This window comes from Ctenopharyngodon idella, chromosome 12 (genome assembly GCF_019924925.1).
Source record: "Ctenopharyngodon idella isolate HZGC_01 chromosome 12, HZGC01, whole genome shotgun sequence".
In the NCBI taxonomy this organism is placed as follows: Eukaryota; Metazoa; Chordata; class Actinopteri; order Cypriniformes; family Xenocyprididae; genus Ctenopharyngodon; species Ctenopharyngodon idella.
Window position 1 is genome coordinate 7581188 of NC_067231.1, and position 24530 is coordinate 7605717.

At 36.6% G+C, this 24530-nt stretch overlaps 1 protein-coding gene across 1 annotated transcript in view; it reads right to left on the reverse strand.

Annotated features, from left to right (window-relative positions):
• Positions 1-848: 848 nt before the first annotated feature.
• The window catches only part of heatr1 (HEAT repeat containing 1), a 34655-nt gene continuing 10973 nt past the window's right edge, over positions 849-24530 (reverse strand). Inside the window, exons 12-45 of the mRNA XM_051914211.1 lie at positions 23815-23922; positions 23575-23670; positions 23383-23465; positions 21463-21674; positions 20286-20407; positions 19796-19990; positions 18817-18985; positions 18432-18580; positions 17966-18158; positions 17020-17192; positions 16745-16900; positions 15661-15903; positions 15426-15557; positions 15153-15256; positions 14913-15059; positions 14600-14718; positions 14227-14348; positions 14025-14153; positions 12668-12898; positions 12384-12513; positions 10884-11053; positions 10732-10784; positions 10519-10642; positions 10090-10230; positions 9635-9936; positions 7625-7775; positions 7347-7505; positions 5617-5751; positions 5424-5528; positions 4264-4432; positions 3843-4021; positions 2733-2891; positions 1517-1625; positions 849-1315 (exon numbers count right to left, since the gene is read on the reverse strand). Of these exons, the coding sequence (XP_051770171.1) occupies positions 1227-1315; positions 1517-1625; positions 2733-2891; positions 3843-4021; positions 4264-4432; positions 5424-5528; positions 5617-5751; positions 7347-7505; positions 7625-7775; positions 9635-9936; positions 10090-10230; positions 10519-10642; positions 10732-10784; positions 10884-11053; positions 12384-12513; positions 12668-12898; positions 14025-14153; positions 14227-14348; positions 14600-14718; positions 14913-15059; positions 15153-15256; positions 15426-15557; positions 15661-15903; positions 16745-16900; positions 17020-17192; positions 17966-18158; positions 18432-18580; positions 18817-18985; positions 19796-19990; positions 20286-20407; positions 21463-21674; positions 23383-23465; positions 23575-23670; positions 23815-23922 (5058 nt within the window). The 3' untranslated portion in view covers positions 849-1226. The remainder of the gene's footprint in view (positions 1316-1516; positions 1626-2732; positions 2892-3842; positions 4022-4263; positions 4433-5423; positions 5529-5616; positions 5752-7346; positions 7506-7624; positions 7776-9634; positions 9937-10089; positions 10231-10518; positions 10643-10731; positions 10785-10883; positions 11054-12383; positions 12514-12667; positions 12899-14024; positions 14154-14226; positions 14349-14599; positions 14719-14912; positions 15060-15152; positions 15257-15425; positions 15558-15660; positions 15904-16744; positions 16901-17019; positions 17193-17965; positions 18159-18431; positions 18581-18816; positions 18986-19795; positions 19991-20285; positions 20408-21462; positions 21675-23382; positions 23466-23574; positions 23671-23814; positions 23923-24530) is intronic.

A 24530-nucleotide genomic window follows, 5' to 3' on the forward strand; every position in this document is an offset into this window, starting at 1 on the left:
TAACAAGTAGCATACACTATTATGTCTGGGGTCTATTGTCTTTGAATAGACTATGAAAAAGGGATCAAAAGTAACCTTAACTCTTTCTCATCTAAAGTAAAAGATTGCATTATAGTAGAAAACAGACAAAGCATGTAACTGATTGATATACAGGTGTAATGTGTCAATTTTAGGGTCTAAATCTAGCGGTGTGGTTGCGAACTGCAACTAACGGCGCACACCCCTCGCACTCCTCCCTTTTGGAGAAGCTACGGTGGCCGTCTGGCCTGTAAAAACACGAATGATTTAGAGGAAGAACAATATTGTGACTAAACGCGCTCTATAGTGTTTGTCCGTTTAGGGCTGCTGTAGAAATATGTCGGCACATAATGGCGACTTGACATGGAGGGGAAACCTGCGGTGTATGAGATTCTAAGGTAATAAAAACATAACAGTTCATTATGTAAGGTCTTTATACACCATTGAAAACATAGTTATGTATATTATATTGCATTTCTGTCAATAGATCCTCCCAAATTTTACACACTGCACCTTAAAATGGCAAGGCTATTGCTATAACATTAGTTGCATTGGGTGCACACTGGCCAGGCATTTTGTAGTCATGGATTCAACTATTTAAAATAACATGCAGAATCATGCATTTTATGTAGGTTTATGAGGCACATAATATATTAACAGGTGTTCTAGAAAGATAGAACCACAGCTTAGAGCTTAGATCTGGATGTGTATGCATGGCAGATACTGAATGTGTAAACTATTGTTAATGCAAGCATATGGTTGAACCTGAACTTTCATCTTTCATTGAACCCATTTGCTTTTTTCACTTTAATCAAACACAAATGCACACATTTTTCCCAGACTCATCTTTTTTATGATATTCAGATTCCAGAGAAAGATCAGTTTGCATTACAAAATTTCATTCAAAGCCATAAAACAATTGCTTTTTAAAAACAGACATTTAAACATCATGCGTGTCATTTTTATATAACCTTTGAAAAAGCATGTGGCATCCAGTGACGTGTTTTTTTTTTTTTACATTTACATATGCATGAGCACAAATGTAGGACAGGTCAAGCTGCTCAGTGATAAGGTGTGCTGTGGAACCGGCGAGCAGACTGACGCATGTTCTAGCAGAAGAGTTCATCAGTAAATATTATGCAAGAACAATGAATGCACACTCAGAGGGTGTAAGAAGCGCCTGTGATGGTGTGAAAGTCTCGGTGGGATTAAAAGTAGCTCTGCAGTGATTCACCGAGGACATTCTCCATTTCATGAATGACCTTCTGCACCTGGTGCTCAACTTCCTCACATTCATCTGAAAAACAAGAAGAGGAATAACTCAATTATGAATTCTGGAATATTCTTGAACGTTTAAGAAACATTATGAAAATTACAAACTTAAGTGTTCTTAAAACAACTCAAAGCAGGCTCAAAGCAGTAGCAAAGATAACACTGTGTACTTTAGTTACAAAATCTTGTGTGCCAATTTGATTAAATAGGGACGTAATATTCTTACCCTCCATGAGCTCAGCCAGGAATGGGATGGTTTCTGGCAGAAGAACCATGTAGTTCTCCTTCAGCTTGCTTGCCAACTCCAGCAACATGACAAGTGCAGAGAAACGCACCTGAACAGAAATACAAACATGGACATTTATTTTCACTTCTGCATTTAAAAAGAACTTAGTGAAATATGAGTCAGTCCACATAATAAAGCAGAGCCTGAAGTTCAGAGATTAAGGGGTATTCATTTAAAAGTCGGCATGAATCAGAAGTTGCGATAGTCTTTTCTTCCCTATTGTGATGTATATCGGAGTAAAACGGCTTCTCGAACAAGAAAAAAAAAAAATGTAGGGCAGGACTTTTATTTTGTCCATAGAGTAATGACTGGATCATTTGCTGTGATCTCATGTGAGTGACAGGATGCAAAGAATCTGGAGCGATTCTGATATTTTCAGATGTATCGCGATTCTCTCTTGAATCGATTCTGAGCTTAGTTTTTTAACAGCAGATGGCACTACTATACATGCTTTAGAAACACTCGTACACTGCCTGCTTCCAGTTCCTTTACACACACCACTTAAACCTAAAATAACCATTCAGAAAGTTCAAAAAGGTTGAAGTGAATTACAAATCTTGCGTCATAAAAGCATTCTGAGCCGAGGTGCAAGTATATTTAACCACTTACATGACTCAACCGAACGCACGAGCGCTGTCCAGCAGTCTTTTTCATGAGCATTTGAGTGTGTGGTTAAAAACTAGCCCAGAGCGCCATCTGCTGTTAAAACTAAGCTCAGAATCGATTCATGAGAGAAATATCAGGATCGATCCTGATTCACTCTATCGATCGAGAATCGATGCATTGTCCCAGCCCTAAAAGAAATATTACTAAATATAAAAAAGTAAATAAACACAATGCTGCGCTTCACTCTGACATGTGCAGTGGCCGGTGATCGGCCGGCTGGCGAGTATTACAGTTTCATATATTCGCCAAGCTTCAAATCGGATTTGATATTTTGACATGTGCTCACTGCACAAATATACAGAGTTTCCGCTGTTGGCGCATCATCAAAATTTGCTTTTTTTCTTTGTTTAAAACAACAACAAAACACTTATAGATTATTTATTATAGTTTATAGTCTTAATTATAGATTTCGTAAACTGGTACCACACACACATTGGCACATCACTTGAGATCTGTATTTTATGTTTACCATACTCAAGCATCTGCATACCTTGGGTGAACTGTGACGCATCTTAAGCAGAATCTGATAATTGAGAACTTTCCACTGAGAGTCATCTCCCATGGCAATAGCAAACTGGCCGATACAAGGCACCAAATGTTTGGTAATGTGGGTCTTGTAGATCTCATCTCCTCCTAGCACGTTCTCCAACTTCAGACACGCATAAAAAAAAAAAAAATAATTAGACACCACAATGACAGGAAAAACCTTTATACCAATAACAAATTTTGATCTAAGAAAGTAAAAAGTAATAAAATCTTTTCTTTATTTAAGTTTCCAAACATTTTTTCCAAGTTAAATGTATTTTAACAAATATCTATATGTATTTTTGAATCATGAAAAATGTTAAATTTTCTTGGGGCTATTCCATTTGCCAACCTGAACCTGCCATATCACAAAAAAAACAAAAACAAACAAACAAAAAAAAAACATCTACAGGCATTTTCAATTTTATGGTTTTCTTGCCACATGGTAACAAAATGGGTTCCTGCATGTTGGTTACACCAGTGTTTACAACCCCGGTCCTTGAGACACACCAACAGTACACATTTTGGTTGTTTCCCTGACCCGTGTCAAGTCTTGGCATCTCTGCTAATAAGCTAAATCAAGCATGTTTGATTGGGAATACATCCAAAATGTGTACTTTTTGGTGTGCCTTCAGCAACAGGGTTGAGAAACACTTGGTCACACCACCCTGACCTCTATTTTATTATTGTAAAAAAAAAAAATAATAATAATAATAAAAAAAATAAAATAAAATAAAAAAATACTACTTTATTAAGAAAAACAAACCCAATTTTCAAGATTTTTTTTTCCAAGAATTTCAGCCTTTTAATGATCTCAGGAATGTTACACCATCTAGGTTTTTTTTTTTTTTTTTTTTTTACTTTAAGCCCCAGAAATATCAAATTGAAGCTGAAAACAGGTCATCATTGATGAGATGTATTCAAATCACTGACCATATGAAAATTTTATGTATTTTTGAATCAATACAGATTATCCAACAACTCTGTTTATTTCATAACTTATTGCAATGGAATAACACAGGAATGGGGAATAGATTGAGGTTCTTGACACAATCAGTTAATGTACTATACTGACCTGATCCACCAGGGGGCCCAGCAGAGCATCGGCCCTTTCCTTACTGAGGAAGCGCTGAGTGTCATAGAGGAAGATCTTGTGGAGGCAATCCAACACATACTGCAGCAGCAGGCTGCGCTTTGTCACATTATCTTCATCATCTGAATCATCATCATTATCTGAGTCAAATAAGGGTTTGTCTATGGACAAAAGGGGTGAAAGTCAAAGAGATTACATAATTTTAAAATAATGTAAAGAAAGATTAAAAATTATTAATTGTAGTATTATATATATATATATATATATATAAAATGCAAAACATTTGACTCCAAATCTCTTCTTAGCATGATCTGGTCATGTCAAAAAATGTTGGCATGGTTTAATGGTGAACCATTGCAGGTTTATTCGGAATTTCATACAAACATTGATATGTGCAGACTACCTGTGTGGAAAATGTTGAGCTGCTGCAGCAGATCAGAAAAGGGTTTGACCAGCTGCCCAGCAAACAATACAAACAGTCCTTTGAGTTTGTCTGCGATGCGATCTGCCAGTCTGTAGAACGTCAACAGCCGGTCTTTAGAAGCACCATCAATCTTTGACCAGTCAAACAACTGTAGAACATTAAAAAGGAGATTCAATCAGCATGCATTTACACTTCTAATGTTCTTAATAGACAATATATAAGGCAAAGTAACTTACAAGTACACATTGAGCTTTTGGCAATTACTACAACAGGTGTCAAAAACTCATGAATCAGCCAATTTATTGGCTACTACCGTGCCCACTTGGATGAAATGCTGGGTATTGACACAGATTTCACGAATTGATACAATTCTGATTCACAAGCTCTTGATTCAATTCTGATTTTGATTTTATTTGATTTTTTTATTGGCCATTGTGTTCACGTGCTCAACAGATATGTCTGTGATTGGCTACAATGATCAACGCTTTAAAAACACGTAAATGGAAACCTTTTATGTTCTTCACTGAGCACTTAGACAGATACACACGGGGGCGTTTTAAAACAGCCGTTGATCTAAGCAGTTACTAAATATACCCGATACAACAGAAATGCTGGTATCGTCAAATTTTTAAAATTTCAGTACCGACTTGGTACCGTAGTACAGGTACATTTGACAACCCTACCTCAAACCAATCCTCATTTTTTCAGGTTAAGGAAAAGCAATTAATCAACTAATGCTGTTAACAATGCAGGGAACCCCTACATGTGGGTACATTATAATAATATTAAAGTCCCAATTCAATTGCTTTTTATATTTAGAAATAATAATTAAAACTCATACAAAAAGAGGTGTACACAAAACATCTAAATCGCATATAAAGTAAATTTTTATATCAACCTTTTAATGATGTAATTATCATACAAGTATGTTTCTAAAAATGTAATTAGTATGTAATATGTTTTATCTCCTCTAGTGTCAACTAACAAGCTAAAGACATTGAATGGGTTTCCAAATCCAAAAATATTCTCAAAGCAGTGGTTCAAAAGAGCCCATAACTAGTATTTTTTATGCATCTAAAAGTAAGTTGTCTTAAGTTATTAGAGGAAGTCTTTTTTCGCACTAAACAATAGATGCTCACCTTGAAGAAGAGAGGTCTGAAAGTGACTTCTGAAAGTTTCATAACCATCACTAGCAGACAGTCAATCACACTGCCCTCAATTTCACCAGTCTTCTGTAGATCTCCCTATTAAATACATTTATATTGGTAATTATGAGTAAGTGCACTTAATGGGAAAAAAAAAGGAACATACTGAAACAGGGGAATGCAGTACCTGGCAATGCTTGGCACGGAAATCAAGAGCAGACAGGAAAAAGGAAGTGAGCTCTGATTGGTGGTTATTGAGTTGGTCCTTCTCCATGTGAGTGATATGTTCCTTCAAGATGGTCATCAGAGGACCAAGACGTTTCTGCAACAGGTAAAAGAAGGGAATCGGCTGAGAATGAAACACTTGTAATAACACTAGGATTTGTTGTGATTTTTGCAATTTTGTATCAGTAATTTCTAGCGTTCTATGGAAAATTTGTAAAAAAAAAAAAAAAAAAAAAAAATATATATATAATTAGGATACCACATTTACCATATTATGTATGACAATAGTCATACGACAGAAAAAAGCAAAATGCAGAAAGCTTGTTTATTTTTTCTTTCCAAACAAACTAATTTTTTTAAAAAGCTGTTATTTTATTTTGGTTATTAAAATAAGAAGAAAGCAGTAATTTACAAAGCAGATTTTAGGGCCACGAAGACAGTTTTAGGGCCTATTTACACCTGCTCACTTCATGCATTTCTACTGATAGGATAGCTATCTGATTTGTTAAAACAGGTTCCATTTACACTTGGCCACTTAAATGTGTATCCGTAAAACGAATATAAACTCAATCTTTAGTTCTTGTGCTGTATGCAAATTTAACGGAGTTCACATCAACGAAAGCAACAGATATGAGCTGCATTTTATTCATCAGCTAATTTGAAGACCGAAGACAGCAAGAGGAGAGAGCGGCATCAGCACTGGTACGATTATTTAGTCTCACTACTTTTAATGAAGATGATTGTGTGTTGAGCGTCTGCAACTTTCATTTGTTTTATCAGTTTCACTTATGGTAGTTTGCACATTGGCTTGCTGAAGAGATACTCAGCTACTCATCTGCGACGATACGTGTTGCAGTAGCACTGTCATATCTGACTATATAGCTTATATATATGTATATTATAAGCATATAGCCTATAAGACGCTCTCATGTTTATTTTTTACCATTTTGGGAGGAGTAAAATATACATGTGGTTTCAACAACCAGATGCTTTTACACTTGTCCAGTTTTTGTCTGGAATGTGCCTCAGACCACCTCCTGAAGTGGTTTGAGTAATCAGATTTAAATCCATCTCGAAAGCATTTCGGTGGGCATTTACTCCTGGTCTTTTCATGATCAGATAGCTATCCGATCAGAGAAAATGCATGAAGTGGCCAGATGTAAACAGGCCCTTAGAAAGAAAGATAGTTCATACGAACTTTTTACAGGTAGGTTTAGCATTCAGGTACAAAATACTACAGAAATTGAATAATCAAATGTAAGACAGTCTTTATTTATGAATGAAACATACTGATCCTTATTAAAGCTATTAAAGTGTGTTTTTATCTCTTTTTCTTTTGTTTGATTAACATTACTGACACAGACAGCAGCAGGAATATTATGCTGGTTTCACTTAAAACGTAATGCACTGATACAACATACTGATGTGATTCGATTTTCTCTCAACTGTTTAAACTCACATAAAATATAACCAACTGTGTTTACGTAAATACACACCAAGACAGGCATTTTGACATAACTTTATGTGTATTTGACCATTCAAGCGTGTGACAGTCGGCTTTCTGTTTGCGTACTTCAGGTGTGTGTCAGTCAGTGCATGAATACTGTTAAATAACTTTTAACATTAAGTTTTATTCTCTCATTCATGCATGTTTCAAACACTTCGGTATTTCAGTGATACACCCAATCCTACCTGATGAACATCCACCATGCTGCAGTAGCATTTTGTGATTGTGGGAATGAGGACCCTGGGAGGCACCTTTGTGGCAAGAGTGGAGCTGAGAGAGGCAAGACGTACAGACAGCTGAGGGCAAGAAGTCAGTCGCTCAGCTAGCAGAGTTAAGCGGGTGACCTAGAACACCAGGAAACAATGAGAAGTTTCAAATAAGAACCTTATAAATAAAATTTGTTTGAATCACATATGCTACTCTAAGGTATGTCCTGAAGTAACAAAGTGATTCTGATACTGACCTGTGAGATGGTGTCCTGCAGGTAAGGGCTGATAAAGTGTGTTAGAGTCTCTGATATGCGCTGCAGAGCTGTGACGGCACTCAGCAGGTAGATTTCATTGTTCAGCAGGTCCTTCCTCTCATTCAGAGTGTACAATACTGCAGGCATCAGCCTGAACACACAGCATATACAAGTCATGAAGATCATTCACTTCCAGTATGTTTTAAAAATAGTATCATTCTCAATTCCCACACTTAGTGATTTAAAACTCAAAATATACTTCAGTTTTGAAGCAAACGCTTAGCGTATGCATACAGCCAAACGCATAGCCTTTCAAAGTAAACTTTATTTGATAGCTTGCGCCAATACTGGTGCTCGACACATGCACACTAGAAAGTTTCATTTTTGTCCAGTGTCTGCACAACTACAACACTATTTCTCTTCAGAAGTTATGACTGATAAAAATGTCATTTTAAACTCTTTAAACTAGAGTTGTGGGAATCTCTTAACCCCCTTCAAGCGCTCGACTGTGCAGGAGTTTGTTGTTGTTACTTTTTCAGTAGTTGTTTGTTGTTGTGTCTCTTCAGTTTTACGACTGTGAAACAATAGCCTCGGTCAGTGTTGCCACCTTGTGGACCAAATGATTAGTGAAAAAAGGTGGATGTGTGAGCTGAGAGTATAGAAGTGATGTTCGATTCCTGAATGAATCATTCTTTTAAGCCGGTTCACAAAATCAAACTAAATCTAACTTAGTTCCAAGTTGATGATCCAAGATGCAAAAAAAAAAAAAAAAAAAAAAAAAAAAAAAAAAAAAAAAAAGAACCGACAGTTAGAACCAGATCATTCAGTTCTTTTTGAGTTAGACATGACCGAAAAGCTGACTTTCGACTCTGCTTGTAGGTTTGATTTATTTATTTATTTCGAACCAGTTCTTTGGTTAATAAGCTGTTTGGACCACATGTCCTGAAAAGTGAAGCCATAACATTTCGATCACCCCCTGGTGGCTGGCTGCAGTATAGGTATAAACCATGCCCTCTCTATGTAATCGAACGGGATATGAGCCAAACTAAAAAAGCCATTTACACTTCAAATAACTTTTTCCAGAAATGGTTTGTCATTTTAGGTAGTTCTTATCATGCAGACATATGTTTAAGTGTTTATTTTTCAAATAAGCTTGGTTTTAGTTATTTGATGCCATAAAAATGGGGTGTAACGTCATGATTGACAGCTGTGCTTGCGACTGACTCAGGCTCCAAATGATGTAATCGTCAGTGACCATTCCTGGGATATTTTGGTTTCATTTTTCTACAGTGGAAGGAAGTGGGAGACATGTTGTCCATCTTTTTTGGTCTATGGTCTGGACATGCTTATTAGCTCATTCGGTGCTGCGGAAGGAGCGTGCATTCTACTTTGGATGTGCGTCTTGCATCTTTAAACCTGGAACTTAAGTATAATTCAGTTTGATTCTGTGAACTGGCTAACTGGTTACCCGCTTCAAAGAACGGATGCTCCGATCAGGATTTTTGCAACCGATACAGACTACAGATGATTGGCCGATGCTGATACCAATCCCGATCATTCAAGCTTTATATTTAAATGATATGTAAGCTCTCTGTTGACTGTCACTGTTAACCCCTTACATCCTGAAGGCATTTTTAATAGTTTCACGATTTCATGTGGCATACTTAAAAGTAATGGCTTATAACTCTACAAAAACATCCAGTTTCCAAAAATGATTGCAATGCAATTGGCTCCAGGAAGTCCTATAGCTTTAGCCAAGAAGCATGTCATGTCACTCAGTACTGTTTACATACATGTCGTGGCAACTTTTTATAGTTTTACATCACCAAATTGTGATCGTTTCGTAAGATCGGTCAAATTTAGTGTATGTGATTATCTGCAGATACTGATCTGTGGCCGATCGATCGGAGCATTCCTAATGCTGATGACGATATTAACATTATATGCACTGTATGCATTTACTAACGCACATAAAAAAAACCTAAGGCCTTACTGTGGGCTTAACAGTACCTGTGTAACTGTGGTATAGCAAGGGCTTTCAGTGTGCTGGTAACTTCCGCCACACACAGCAAAGCACTTCCCATGACGTTCTTCTCCTCATCTTTATTAGCAACCAGCTCCACAGCTTTGCTCAGCACTGGTATAAATGCCTCCTCGTGGCCAGTGCCAAAATTTCGGCACAGAAGCTTAAGGCTGTAAAGGGCCGTCTGTCGATTGATAGCCAACTCTTCTTCTTCCTGTGCTGTGACCTGTCTGTGACTCCGACCCACGATGTTCAGGAGGTTGTCAATGAGCTCCAGAAGTGCAGTAATCTGTCAGAAATATTATATGATTATGAGATGAACTAATATTTAGAATGGGCAGTCTGTTTATAAGTTATAAAATATGACATTCACTAAAGAGACTAAAATGCTTTATTAACGAAATTAACTAAAATGCTTGTGCAATGATAGTTTTTATTTTACCTGTTCCTCCAGCCAATGTGTCCGCTGCTGTAGTTTGTTATTAAGTAACTCCATGGCCTTCCTTCTAACTGATGCTAACTGATTACCCATAAGTCCTCTCATTACCATAATGAAGGTATCCATGGGAAGCAGGGCATTAACCTGAAAGTTGCATAATACAGCATGTTTTATGCATATATATGCACAAATTAAAGTGTACACAAAAAACAACTGTTCAGTGAAGTCACCATTTCAAGAAAGCAGACTGTGATTCAGTTCAGAATAGAAATCAGTATCATGTTACTCTATTTCTGCAGTATATAGTACATATATTGTGCACAGTATGAAAACTGAAGACTGTTTGTGCTTGTTGTTTGATCAGGTTGTTAGGACATGGTGTTAAAATGTCATTCAATACAAATATATTTGTATCAATGCAGTGATTCCTACCTTGTCCAGGGTGTCATAGGATTTGCTGAGCAGAGCTCTCCAAAACTTAGCCGTGGGTTTATCCGAGTTATCCTCTACACATCGAGCAACTGCATGGATGTAGCGCAGAACCTCCTCCAGCAGACTAACAAGATAACACAAACATTACACCCCACAAACAACACCACAACCAATCACCATCAAGTCAAGTACTGTAGTCAAGATTCAACTCACTTCTGCTGAAGAGTCTGTAAGGTGCCTTCTGTTAAGTCCTCAAAGTCAGCCATCTATCAGTCAAACAATTACACATTTAGGATGTTTATTGAAAAATCCTGGGGGCATTTTAATATCAACATTAATTCAACTGCTTCCAGCTCTAAACCTACCTTCCCAACAAATCTGTCAGAGGAAAGTAGCTGAGCCATGAAAGAGATGGAGAGGAATTTAAAATGGCGGAGGTCTTTGCCACTATGTGCTTCCACGTTGAAAATTATATCTGAGACGGTTTCTTCCTTCTTCACCGCACTTCTTCCACGGGTCCTATTTTTCTCTGGAGCTGCACAGAGAAAATATCAAACAATCTTCTTCTCTGTCCTCTTTTTTTTTTTAGGTTGATGTCACATATCCAATTCTTACAATTATGGCTGGATATTAACACATTTCAAGATTTAATTCGATTCTGATTCACAAGTTCTTGATTTGATTCTGATCTCGATTTAATATTATTCAGATATAAATCAGCTACAGTATATGCCCATTTTTAAGGAAACACAGGGTATGTCAGTTGGTACATAACTATAATATCAAATGATTAAATTCAATAGCTATTAATTTATATATATATATATATATATATATATATATATATATAATAAATCAACACAAATAAAAACTGAGTTGCATATGAACATTTAAAGTGCACAAGTTCTAAACCAATTCTTTATCGAAAAATAAACATTTAAACAGGGGCTGTCTTTTTTTTTTGAGTTATTCAAACATGCAATAAATAAACAGGTTAAGTTAAAATATAATCTAAAATATTTAGTAAATCTTCTCTAGAATTTTTTTTCTAGTTGGCTAAGCTACGGACACTGAATGGCTTTCCTGAAGTAAATGTAAAGTTATGCGACAGTTTATTGACATTACAGCTGTTTTATTGGCATCTTTTTGTGGTTAAAATGCTGATTGAGCAATTACTCGAGATATGATACATTTCACTAAGTTGCACCATTTCTTTAACATACCTTCTGATGTTCATTCATGTGTATTTTGTGCTTTAACTAGCAATACATAGGAAGAGATGATCAGCACAGTGCATTAACTAATGTTAACAAATACAACTCTTGATTCTAATAATGTATTAGTAAATGTTGAAATTTCATGTTCAAAGTTCACGTGAACTAATGTTAACTAATGAACCTTATTGTAAAGTGTTACCATGATAATTGTATGGCAGGCACACTACAAATTATGTAAAGTTTTGTTCATGAATCAACAGAAAAAAGCATACACTAAAAGATCGATCTTGGGAGTGCAGATTTAATATCGGTTCAGCAAAATGAAGACTTGTTAAACTCAAGAAAACAAAACGGTCAACCCAGCTTAAAATACACAAATTCCACTTTATTCCTGGCAGAACTTGATTCTAAACATTTTTTTGGTAGGTGAAAAATTGTCAGTACATGACTAACTATAAACCATCACTTCCGGCCAGCTGTTGTATTCGCACAAGATGGGTTGAGTTAATGCTTGAATGTAAGCATGTTGTGAAGTCCGCCCACTTTCGTATTAAATGGACACACAGAGATGGATTATTTTTGAGCATATTTGTTTTCTTCTGAAGAAAATGTTTGAGGCATTTATTGAAGATTTATTGAAGTTCTTACCTTCTTCTTTGTCCTGTGGTAAAGTCATGAGATACTTCAGGATTCTGATGAGGGAGGTCAGCTGCTCCTTTACCTCAAACTCACAGCACACCGAGATCCAGAAGTCCTGATCTCTCTCTACAACAGACTCCTGCACAACACATCATACAACTGTCTATACCAACCCTTAACACAAATGGGTTTCCAGTGTACCAAAGCATTTTTTTTTTAGATAAACTGTTTATTTAGTGGTAAACCCCTCAAAAATTTCAATATAAAAAAAACATCCATGAAACCCTCTGTACCTTTTCGGTCCCAGTTGCACTGACAGATGTTTGTGTGACATGCTGCTTGAACATGAGCAGCATCAGGACCCAGAGAAAGCGAGACGGACCCAGTGTGCCCAGCAGCTGGCTGAGGATGGGTAAACGTCGGTGCTCGGGTACATGAGGAAGGGCATCAATAAAAACATGCATGATATGAGCTACCACAGTCTCCATATGACCCTCAGACTGGGCACTTCCATCCTCATGGGCCTGTGGAGAAACAAGAATCAAGAATAATGCTATTTGTAACAGTTAAACAAAAGTACTTTTTCCTATTATATAACGGAAAAGTTAGACTTTCACATTGCATAAAGAAAACCTGAGTGGGCCTTCCCTGTGTAAAACTCTCCACCTCTATAATAGGAGGTTGTGTTTGGTTGCAAAAGCATTGCCATGCAGTTGCCAAGGTATTCTGAGTAGTAATGTGCTATGCAAATTGTAGCATGTTTTAGGTGGTTACTACTACAGCATTGCTTAATGGCCCAGGCCACAAGAGCCTACTGTAAAGTCTCTGTAATATTCTGGTCCCTAGATAGGGCTTTGGTGCTTTCAATATAAGTCTACAGGATCATCTAAAAAGGCAAAAAAGTCCCATTGCTCACAAATGTAATACTTTTCCTCACCAAGCCCTATACATAGAAGTATCATTCACGGCCATAGTACACACCAGTCTTCTCTGGGATTTTGTTGAAAATGATAATTAAATGAAAATGAAATACTTTAAATATGAAACTAAAACCCCCAATAGGTAGGGGTAAATGAATAACTCATTTGTTCAACTGGCTGATTTATTCAGGAACGAAGCAAGTGACTGTCTATATAAATAAGTCATTGAATCAATGACTCCCCTGATTCATTCAAAAACATGGATACATTCAATAACTAAACTGCAGTGCTTTGCTCAAAGATGTGCACTATTTTGATTGGCGAATTGGAGCAAAAACAGACTGTACCTGAAATATAATTTACAAATTTAACTTCTTGTTTACAATAAAAACAATATCACATAGCAATTGTGCTGATATTCATGAAAAACAGCCCTCTTGCTCATGTGATTTTGCTTAACTATATCACGTTATAAATATAAAAAACAAGAACTTATAAAGGGATATTTATTTTTGCCACTACATCTTAATTCAAGATGTTTTTTTGTTTTTTTTGGACAAACTTGATGAAAAGATGAAAAGTGACATTTAAAAAACAATTACAATATTATCATACTTAAAAATCAGTTATAAAAGTTCAATACTAAAGTTGAGGTTTGTTCAAATCTTTAACACCATTTTGCAAATCAAATGCCTCGATTATATCAAACAGTATACAGAAACAAACAAACCTTTATAAGAGCAGGGATGACCGCCTGAACAGTCTTATTGATGACCTGGAAGCTGTAAGTATCATCCAGTCGCATGATGTTGGCACCCATGAATGTGAAGATGGGCATGATGTTGTGAAGAACCTTCTCCTGAAATCAGAGAGCAAGACGGTTACCACTGCATTTGAATGTATGTGTGTGAGTGTTTCATGACTGTACTTACAGGGAAGATACCCGCCAAAGCTCCGAGCAGAAGCAGTGCATGATGGTGAGTTTGGGGCATGTCTGACATCCTGACACACTGCACTACTAGCTCCACGTTACATTTATCCTCCTCCAGCACATCTACAAACACACACAAATGCACTATGTCCAAACAAAGCTGCCTGGCTCAAAACTAAAAGAAACTATAGAGAAAGCTTGTCCTTATATTCTCTGCAAAGTGACAATAACCTGGATGGTAATTATTTCTCAAGGTCTGCAAAATTATATCATGCCCTCATGTAAAATATTACCATCCAGATAAGGCTAAAAACATGACTTAATCATAACCGTTCTAATATTTTTATAGGAATTTCATGCCAGATTTCTGGTACCTTTGCTGATAGAACCTCCATCAGGAGACAGTTTCTGACAGACATTCAGCAGGCAGCTGAGGATGAGTTGTTTTGTGTACTCTATATTCTCCTGTTCAGCTGCTGCAGGCTCCAGACATCTGTAGCACACAATAAAACAGCTTTCACAATCTTTTATGACATATTTTATAGAATATTCAATCAGAAAAGTCTGTGAGATTTGATTTATTCATCTTGATTTGCCTGGACCAGAGCATTTTCTAATTCAAGAGTTTGATAAAAGAATGTAAATGTCTAATGTCAAAACATGGCGGTAGATGTTGTCATAGCACACCTGGAGAGCAGATTAAACAGAGCAGGCACAAGATACTGGGCTCTCTTCAGCTTCTTCTTGTGTTGCAGCAGCTCTAAAATCAGGGTAACCCTTGGCCAAGAGACAACACTCTCATCTGGCACTGGCCCGGATGTGTCTTGTGTTTTTCTGGAGAAAAAAAAAAAAAAAAAAAATCAATTTAAACCTTCAAATCTTCCAGAACTGGAGTTTTAAGTCCATTACATAAGAACTACTACGCACCTCGTTTGCATTTTACTCCTGCGTGTTTGTTGAACTGTAGCAGTAACTCTTTGTTTATCTACAGGCATAAGCTCATTGGCCACTAGCTCGGAATCCACGGCAATCTAGAAACAGGGACACAGCAAAACATGCAACAGGTTTATTGTTATTGCCCCATATACGAACAACGTGAACAATGTGAAACACATTACACTTTTTTGTATCATTTATCAATAATATCATTTAAAAATGAATTTTTGGAAAGAAGAAAAATAACATTAATATTTCCCATACCGTTTTAAAGACGCTGTTGATAGTTTGGGCACAGACAGGGTTTTTGTTCCCCACCAGCAAGTCAAATAAAACAGAAAGAATTTTCTGTTGAATCTTTTCATCTCCAAGAGCAGCAAAGAACGGCTTGGTGATCTGAGGAAACATGACTAACACTTTACATTTACTTCCAAACACTTTACATTGACTGTAAATTTACTTCCAAAGAATACAAAACTTATTCTAAACATCTACCAACCTGCTCAAGGGCAATAATCTGGAAACTAGGCACTGTCGGGTACGGCTTGGCAGAGGTGTTCAATGCCCTAATGAAGACCTCTAGGCATCGAGGGTCTTTGACCAGTAAAGGCGCAGACGTCTCATTGAACTTGCTCAGCAGGAGCTGCAGTAGGAGGGCTTCATCTGGCAGGAAGGTGCATGAGTCTGGAGCACACTGCTCGAGAAGTCGCTCCACAGTAGGCAGAAGAATGGCCAAAATGGGCTGGACAAAGGGCATTGTTATAAGATAAGCATGACAAATAAGCAACGATTACCTAAAAAAAGCAAAATCCAACAGGCATAGTAGCTCTACTACATTGGTTCTCAACTGGTTTTGCTTCAGGACCAAGATTATTACATTAGACATCATGTGCAGACTCAACACAGTCCCAGAATTATTTATCCAGGGCTCTACATTGCAAACATTTCAATCACATTTGCGACTGAAAATTACTACGTACAACTGTGAAGAAATATTTAGGTGCACCTAAATTTCATAACATATTTACACAATTTTATTTGCTGTATAAATTCATTAATTCTACCTCTGAGCAGAATTAAAGGGTTAGTTCACCCAAAAATTAAAATTCTGTCATCACTTACTACATCTTTTAATTTGATTAATTAATTTCATTTTTTAATTAATAATTCAAGCATAGAGCCCTATTATAACAATTAAATTGATTCATATTGCCATGAACAGGCCCAATAAGCAAAAACAGTTTACCAAAAAATAAAAATCATGTCATCATGTAACCAGTAAAATTGCAGTGAAATCTAGAAACCCGACCTTTAAATTTGAAAAGTTCTGGCCTGGGCCATGCTGACTTGCATTTTAAGGACTTTCTTAAAAAGCAAGCCATACAAGTTCTGAATGACATGATGGTAAACAAACAATGACAATTTTCATTTTTGGGTGAACTACTTCTTAAACAATGACAACTAGACAATTTGACAACCTAAACGCATGGACTGCACAAAACACATTCATATAAACCAAATTACCAAACACACTACTCGAGGAGAACTAAACCTAACTACAATGAATAGTTTGGTGACAATACCTCTCCATGAACATCCTGAAGTGCTCGCAGCAGTGTTTTGGAAGTGTAGGCAGGGCAGCCAGGTAACTGAACACACTGCAGGAGCTGCTCAACTGATGCCAGCTTTTTATTCTTATTTTTCAGTAACACCTCCTCCTCATAGCTCTTGGAGAGTGCCTATGGTAACATCACAAGTGTTATGAGTGGCATCTTCCAGAACTTACACAACAAAAGTATAATGTATATGACAAATTACGTTTACCACAGCCAGGATGCTGTATTGTGCTTTGACTGACCTGTTTGAGATATGACGGGTCAGCTATGATCTCCTCTGATGATTTGAGAAGGTTCTCCACTAGCGGATAATAAGGGGAAGAAACAACCCCTGAGAGAGAGTGGAGCACAGCAATGGCAGCTCTCCGAACTTCACACACGCCTGAACATAGACATACCAGCAAGGATGGCACCACTGCAAAAACACAACCACAGTGAGACGCACATAAGTCATGGCTAAGAACAAATTCACTTTGGAAAAAAAAAATCTAAATAAATAAAATGAATTGTATGTAATTATTCTCATTTTTGGCACAAACATAACATAGTAATAAACTTCAGATATTTACCATCTAATATTTCTACTAAAACATTTAAAGTAAGTGAAAATGTTAAGTGAAATCCAATCAGTGTTTTGAACTGATTCATTGAAACAAACAGAAATAATTCACGGAAATTAATAAAGGTTTAATTCAGAGAGGCAATAAAATATGGCGTTCTCATATGTGACAAGGTAAGGGCTTGAAACTAGTCTACTGTAGTCACAATATTTATATTTTAATTTATCGCCCAGCCTTATTACACACTATCAAAGCCAGTAATGCTTCTTAGAGGAACAATTACAGAACTGTTATATGCATGAACTATGGATCAAAATTAATTTTATTATTTGATTTGCAGTGTTCTATGTTTGCATTTCTAGTGCGTTGTAATACAGTTTGAGAAATCTAGAATGTGGAGTTTTATGTTATTTTACGAGTATTTACGTTATTAGTGTCACCCATACAAAATACAGATTATACAATTACGCATTTGCCTAAAATTATATATATATATTTTTTTTTAAAAAGTAACTGAATGTTCATTTAAAATCATTCACGATTAAATGGTTTTAAAAATGAGAAAAACAACAACAAAACATACTGTACGTAACTGACACGATGTGAGAGAAACCATATATTGACATACCTGGTGAGGAACCTGATGCCAGTAGGTTAAGGTTTTTTTTTGGCTGGTTGCAAAGCAAAGCGTTTCCCACATAAAGAGCCTGAGTTTGCAGTATGGCACTAATGCGACAATCCAACTGATCACCCAAATTACTGTTGTAGCCCCATAAGAGAGAGAGGAACTTAAACATTGTTATCGGCTCATTCAAGTGCACCTGCAAAATGACAAAAACAGGAGAAATTAGCCATCTAGCCAATACCATTGTTTTAAGTCAAATACATTTGTAAATGGTGTCTCAATCAAGCATTTTCTCACTGTAACAAAGGCAATATTTGGCATAACTGTAGCACAGCAAGAGTGAAAAACGTGTCAGAACTATTAATATGCCTTATATACATCAGTAAAATTCAAATTCAACAGCATGTTATTCCATCTAGAAAGAAAGAGGAAGTTGTCTGTTAAACAGTAACTGAGGAGAATACAGTACCTGTAAAAGAGATTGCATTAGGCTCCTGAAGCAAGGAGCCAAGGGCCCTTGACTGGCTCCTGAGATCAGCACGTCAAACAGACGGCACATGAGATGCAGGTAACAGCAGGTATTACTGTCCATTTTCTCTGGGTTCCACCATGACTCCTCTGAAAAACACAACCTTGTTAACCAACATAACCAACATTGTTATTGGCCTTTGAAAATAACTTTTAACTATTAAACTAATAAAAAAACTAATATTTTTTTAAAGCATTTAAATAGTGTGAATATTTAGATTTTAGTTCTTTCAGTTTACATAAAATGTAAGCTGCCACAAATGAAGACTTGTGGAATATTTATTACAATCACATCACAGTTCATAGCTAAATAAGCAGTCCATTACCTTTAAATGTGGAATCTGGACATTTGAGTGCCTTGATGAAAAGCTGCAGCAGTGACAGCAGAAGGAGGTCTTGTTCTCTCTCTGCATTGAGACCAGAGCTCATTTTCTGCAGAAACTTGCCCAATACCACAAAGACCGGAAGACACTCATATACCTCTTCATTAGAACCCTAACATACATTAGAGAAAAAAGAGAAAATTAACATTGGACTTAAAGGGTTAGTTCACCCAAAAATTAATTTGTCATTAACTCGTCCCAAACCCATAAGATCGTTCATCTTCAGAACACAAATTAAAATATTTGATGAAATCTGAGGGTTTCTTAACCACACATAGGCAGCAACATCATTGCACCTTTTGAGGTCCAGAAAGGTATTAAAGACATCATAAAAATAGTCCATGTGACTACAGTGGTCAACCTTAATGTTATGAAGCGACGAGAATGACGTTGCAATGGCGTTGCTGCCTATGTGTGGTTCAGAAACCCTCGGATTTCATCAAAAATGTCTTAATTTGTGTTCCAAAGATGAACGAAGGTCCTACGGGTTTGGGATGACATGAGGGTGAGTAATTAATGACAGAAATTAATTTTTTGTGTGAACACTTTAAATACAATTATGTGTAATTTTAACTAAACAGTGTAGGTATGTTAAAAAGTCCAGTTTACAAAAGCAAAATATAAAGCACAATATACTAGTAACTGTATGGGTCAAAATTAGATTTATAATTATCGGCACCAGTCAACACAGCACAGTACATGGTATCGATAACAACATAAGAGGTTGGTCTAATCAGAGCAATATCGATCATTTTTAAAAACTATGGCTGACATCAATAGGTCATCTTGCTCTATAGGCTGATGATGAGCATCATGAATTCCTAGTTAAAATCTTCTTAAAACTGTTACTGGCCAGAATTTCTGCATCAGTGCATCACAAATAGTAGTTTGAGGCCATTTGTTTCTGCATTTGCACTCTGACCTGTTCAGGTTGGATTGTGTGGACCTGTAGCAGTAACGGCTCCAGTAGTTTGTACACGCTCTGTGCTGTGTGGAAGTGTTGACTCTCCGTCATGGACTGCAGACTCTGTAGCAGTGCTGAACTGACCACCACAAATGCGGTTCTCTCCCGCACACTGCTGCCCTGGCGGCTCAGAATATCACAGACATTCTTCAGCTGCAAGATACACAAAAGAAAACACAGCAAAGACAATGTTGGTTCTGCATCAAGAGATTTCAATGGAAACAACTTGCGCAAGTTTGTAAAGCTCTTAAAAAGTCACACAAAAATAAAAAAATCTTTCTTCTGTGGAAGATATTTTTGGAAACATTGCTGTTTAAACAACATTAACTTATGCATTTTCTTAAAGAAACAAACTGATATAGTTTTGGAATTAAATGAGAGTAAGTAAATGATGAGAGAATGTCAATATGTGGGTATATTAAGCTTGCACAGTATGTTTGACACTTACAGAGTTTCGTTTGGTAGCATGATCCATGTTAGCAAAGTTCTTGATCAGAGTTGTTGTGAGCATTTGGTTGGCCACCTCCAGCACATCTGATGGAGAGGTTTTGACCAGGACATCCTTTAGCACTATGAATAAAGGAAAAGCAGACAACATGAAATTAATCAAAACTGATTTCATCAAAATCTAATAAATTTCTCTGTCTCTGATACAAAGCCAGTGTGGGCAGGGAAAATAATTTTAAACAATTAAAATTATAAAATAATATTATTTTAACCAATAACACCACATTATTTGAATGAATGAATATGGCCAAAAGAAGGTTGCTGTTTGGATTTTAATAAACAAATACTTAAGAATCTATGAATGGCTCATTATTACAGCGATTATTATGTTTCTAGCATGTTATATGTTTTGAAGCGGTTCTTTTAACCCCAACTGAAGGAGTGTGTAGCTTTTCATTTCTTAAACAACCATGTAGGAAGACATATCATGACCATATTCCAGGATGACAATGTCAAGACTCAATCAAAATTGTGAAAAAATGTTTGGGAGGAAGCATGAAAAATCATTTTCACACACAAACTGGCATCTCTGATTCCTGACCTTAATTTCATTGAAAGTCTTTGGGATGTGCTGGAGCAGACTTGCTCACCTCTTGCATTGTCAACACAAAATCTTGACCAAAAATGAATGCACGTCTTGATGGAAATAACAACATTTATTTCATCAAGAGGTGCATCAGTTTTTGGTCAAGATCTTGTATTGACAATACAAGAGGAAAGCACTCTGTAAAGTCTCCTCCAGCACATCCCAAAGACTTTCACTAAGGTTAAGGTCAGGACTCAGAGGTGCCAATTCATGAGTGAAAATGATTATTCATGCTCTCTTAACCATTCTTTTACAATTTTAACCCTGATGAATCTTGGCATTGTCAACCTGGAATATGGCCATGATACGTCTTCAGACAAGGATGTTTAAGAAACAGGGCTAAAAGAACTGTTGCCAAACATATAACATGCTAGAAACATAATAATCGCTATAATATTGATCCATTCATAGATTCTTAAGTATTTGCCTATTAAAATCCAAACAGCGACTTTTCTTTTTGGATGGACAGTATGTGTGTGTGTATATAACATATATTTTAATTATTATTATTATTTCTGCCTGTAAAATGTACCTTTGGCCCAACCCTGAGTTAGAGGATGCTTGGAGAGCAGAGTGGTTTCAGCAATAGAAGATGCCATCTGCAGCTCCACACACTTGGGCGTAGCATTGGTCAACACCAGGAAGGGCACGAGCTCCCAACTAATCTGTGCCTTAAGATCTGGATTGCCCTCAATAATACGTGGGTCATCGAGAAGTTGCACAGCCTCTTTTAGTACTGAACACCTGCAGAAAACAAGACCAGATAAAGCCTGACTAAAGCCAAACTAGAGTATCTTTCTTAGTGTGGAAACTACATTATCATTATGAGCATACAGCGATATGGATAGATACATGATAATGATATGATGTATTAATGCAATGTGTAAAAGCAAAAAAAAAAAAAAAAAAAAAAAAAGATTTTTAAAATCCACCTTTATTTAGGCAAGTGCGCGAGCAAAGTATGTTGACCATTTTAAGCATTTCCAAAGCACACATTCTCTTTTAAACTACAAGCACCAGATGATCACAATGCAGCAACCTAGCAGTAGCGTCATCAACGACAGCCAAAAAACAAAACACTGACACGTATTCTCTCCTGTTGGACTCAAGTCATGGGAAGCACAGAAGAATGAAAGTCTTTTCTAGACTGTTGTCATCAGGGGATCGGACAGGGAGTAATAGTGGGACTGAGTAACAGGGGCCCACAAAGATACTGATAATCAATAATATTATCATGGTAACATTACATAGTTATAATATGCTATCAGCAGAAGTAAAATTTGGCAAGACTCAATTTTCCATCCATAAAAATGAGAAATGTTCTTCATTTGCCTGGCAGCGTTTGCCCTCCCATGTTAGCAATCCACCCTATCAAAAGGAAAAGTTGTTCGGTCTTGTAGTCTGGTGCTTAGGGTCAAATTCAGCATATGGCGTGGTAGGAAGTTCCAGACTACAAAACATGAAGCCTAAATCGGGTTATCAATAAAGAAAGCATCGGAGAGTGCTTGCGCTCTGAAGAGAGTGCAAAACAATGCTTACAAAGTTTCTATTTGCTGCGTTGACCATGGTAGCCAATCACAGGGAAGTCTTTTGAGCACATCAATGCAATGACCAATCAGAGGTGTTTAAATTAGTCAGAATCCCCTCTACTCAAAACCCCGGAGTTTTCTTTCAGGGCGAGCTCACAGAGTTCTGAACTGCTCGTGGATCCTTTCATTATAACCAACAAAATGTAGACAATGTAAATAAGAGATTCATTGTGCTTCATTGATTATAACGGGAGTTTTCACAATACTGCAGAAAAGAAACTGAAGTGATTGGCAGCTTCGATGATTATAAAGGGAGAGCACTTTGCAAGCCTTCTGTATATATCCCATTCACTATTTAAATAAAAGTTGTGTTTTTCATGCTGCCAACACTACACCACTGCAGTTTCAGGAGTGACAACCACATATAAATATGGGAGAGAATCCAATCAATTATTGTTCCGAAGTGTTATCATGAGATGATAACCATGATGTAAATGACAGTTATAACCATAACAATGGATGGAAGAAAAGTTCTTAATTTTATTCTTCAGGGTTTTTTATTACTGACTTTTCACTTTATCTTTTTAAAACAATGATTGCTTAAAAGGTAGGGTAGGCAACTTCAGAGGCTAGCAATAGCAAGCTAGCTTTGAAAGCAGTTCCACCCTCCCTTCAGAGCGCTCATGACATGAAGAAACACAGCAGAGTCTGCAAAACGTCACGAGAGATGGTGTTAAATTACCTCATGTCTCAAAGCACATAACATTACAATAATAATGAACGTAAACAACTTACAGAGCTCTTACTTATATCCCCCGACTGCTGCAGATTCATTTCGGAGTTGATAGTGTTGACATAGAAACGCAAAAATCCAGGTCCAAGGACCAGCTCAGAGATAAAGGTAAAAAAATCAGTAAACTAACCAATCTGCGGATGGTTTGATGCGATGAAGAAGTGCAATCAAACAGGAAACAGTCTCCTCTGGATCCATAAGTCCCACATGAAGCTGTCAAGCAAACATAACTGACAATTAACATTTAAATTGTACAAAAAATAAGACAAATTTAAAGTTTACGTGACCAAAACTAATTACATGCATGACACAGTCATCTTACTTGCAATGCTTTAAGTGAAGACAGCACAATCTCTGGCACATCATCCTTTACTCTCTCCAGCAATGCATCTTTCAAAAATGCCTCATCAAAGCCATTCTGCTCCATAAAGACACACGGACAAAAAACATCTCATCATTAGTTCATTAATGTGCATCTCTTGGATGTTTAATGGGATGATATGAGAAAAACAAGGTGAAAAAGCATAAGCTAACATTAAAAGAGCATACAAAAGATACACACATGTTCTGAGGTGAGGATTTTCTTCAGGTAGTCTACTGCCATATTTCTCACAGAAGGTAGTGGATGATTCAGGCTGAGCATCAGAGAGGTGTCTGACTCTGGCAGGATCTGCATATAAACAACATTTTAAAGTCTTGTTTTGGTTTTATTAAAGGGATATTCACCCAAAAATGAAAATTCTGTCATTAATTACTCGCCCTCATGTCGTTCCAAACCCGTAAGACTTTCGTTAATCTTTGGAACACAAATGAAGATCTTTTTGATGAAATCTTGGAGCTTTCTGACCCTCCATTGACAGCTACGCAACTACCACTTTGACACTTCAAAAAGTTCATAAAGAGATCGTAAAACTAATCCATATGAATTGAGTGGCTTAGTCCAAATTTTTTTTAGTCCAAACAGATTTAATTTAGGCTTTTAATCACAATTTTTTTTTTTTTATCATTTTTGGGTGAACTATCCCTTTAAACATCTACTTAAATGATTAATGCCATTATTTTTTAAACAGCGTTAACGCATCTATTTTGACAATTGATTCATTCAATTCTCTGTGATTTCTAAAAACTAATCACAAGTTTAAGAGCTGACTGAAACTGATCAAAATCGCATACACATTCACAAAATTTTGTATTGCAGATCAGTAAATGATAAGAGAAATGCCATCTTTATAGGTAATTATAAATTAAACCTAAATGGAAAATTTAACAAAAGAAAAG